Source organism: Eufriesea mexicana, unplaced genomic scaffold (genome assembly GCF_001483705.2).
Source record: "Eufriesea mexicana isolate 0111107269 unplaced genomic scaffold, ASM148370v2 scaffold90390, whole genome shotgun sequence".
Taxonomy (NCBI): domain Eukaryota; kingdom Metazoa; phylum Arthropoda; class Insecta; order Hymenoptera; family Apidae; genus Eufriesea; species Eufriesea mexicana.
The window spans coordinates 1-1,121 of NW_016992881.1; the positions used below are offsets into that span (position 1 = coordinate 1).

General features: G+C 32.0%; 1 protein-coding gene across 1 annotated transcript; it reads right to left on the bottom strand.

Moving 5' to 3' along the window:
* Positions 1 to 453: 453 nt before the first annotated feature.
* On the bottom strand, positions 454 to 688 carry LOC108554732 (triokinase/FMN cyclase-like; the record flags this gene model as incomplete). Its single annotated transcript, XM_017910106.1, has 1 exon — positions 454 to 688. A coding segment is annotated over exon 1 (235 nt), but the record flags the coding sequence as incomplete, so codon positions are not given.
* Positions 689 to 1,121: the final 433 nt, after the last annotated feature.

Here is a 1,121-nt window from a genome sequence, read left to right on the forward strand (position 1 = left end):
GCCCAAGTCGAGCGAATCTCTCTTAGCCAATATTCTTTGTATCAGCTTATTGTATTCTATTACAAAGCAAACAACGCTATTTTAGACAATCCACCCAAACGCGATCCTACATAAATGGCTATAAATTCCTGCACAAAATTTGTTCTATGTGATACTGTCTACAGATTCTAACTGCAAGTATTTAATCATGCGATAAAATGGAAAAAATTCTTGATCAACTTTGAATTCAACTTAGTTCATTATCCACCACTTGCTACCAATTTACCAGTATTAAATTCTGTTTAATAGTTCGAATATTTAACGTAACTTTAAGCCATTTTTATAAACATATATAATAAATTGTTGGTCATCCAACAGAATCACAGATATTTAAATCCCATCGATAAATATGTTTCTGTTAATAAATAATAGTTTAAGACAAACACATGCACGGTGTTCTTGATTTTTACTCACGAAGTTGCTTGACCACGTCGTGAACAGCAATTCCTTGTTCCAACTGGCTCAATGCTCCAAAATTGTTAACAATAATTGCAACTGAATCTCCACTTTTCAAAGACAAGGCCTTGCATATGTGTTCCTGCATGAATGAAATTGTTTCGCTCGAGGATTGCAATTTCATTTTTCCATATCCAGCCTCCCCATGAATTCCCATTCCAACTTCGATTTCGTCTTCTGCTAGCTCGAACATGGGGGGCTGACCTAAAATATTTTAAATACAGTTATTTTGTTACTTTTGAAACTTGGTATTTGTCTTTGTATTGGTCAGGATATTAGTCGATTTATTTATCAATAAAATTAGAAAAATTTCAAATTTTAATCAAGATTCACCTAAGCAAGAATAGAGATTATTTTCCAATCAAATAAAACAATCATTTTCTTCCTCGATTGATGATTATTTAGAACAGTTGATAACGAAAGTAAGTGAAAAATATTTGTATGATGAAGAAACAGAATCTAAAGATGACAAGGATGCAAGTAAAAATGTGAAATAAATCAATATTTTCATATCATTAAATCTCTCCATCGTGATATATGCAACTCTGAATTGATCAACGAATATCATTTGAAGACAACAAATTGCTTGACCAGTTCTAATACAATTAAGTATCCTAGCCTAAGGC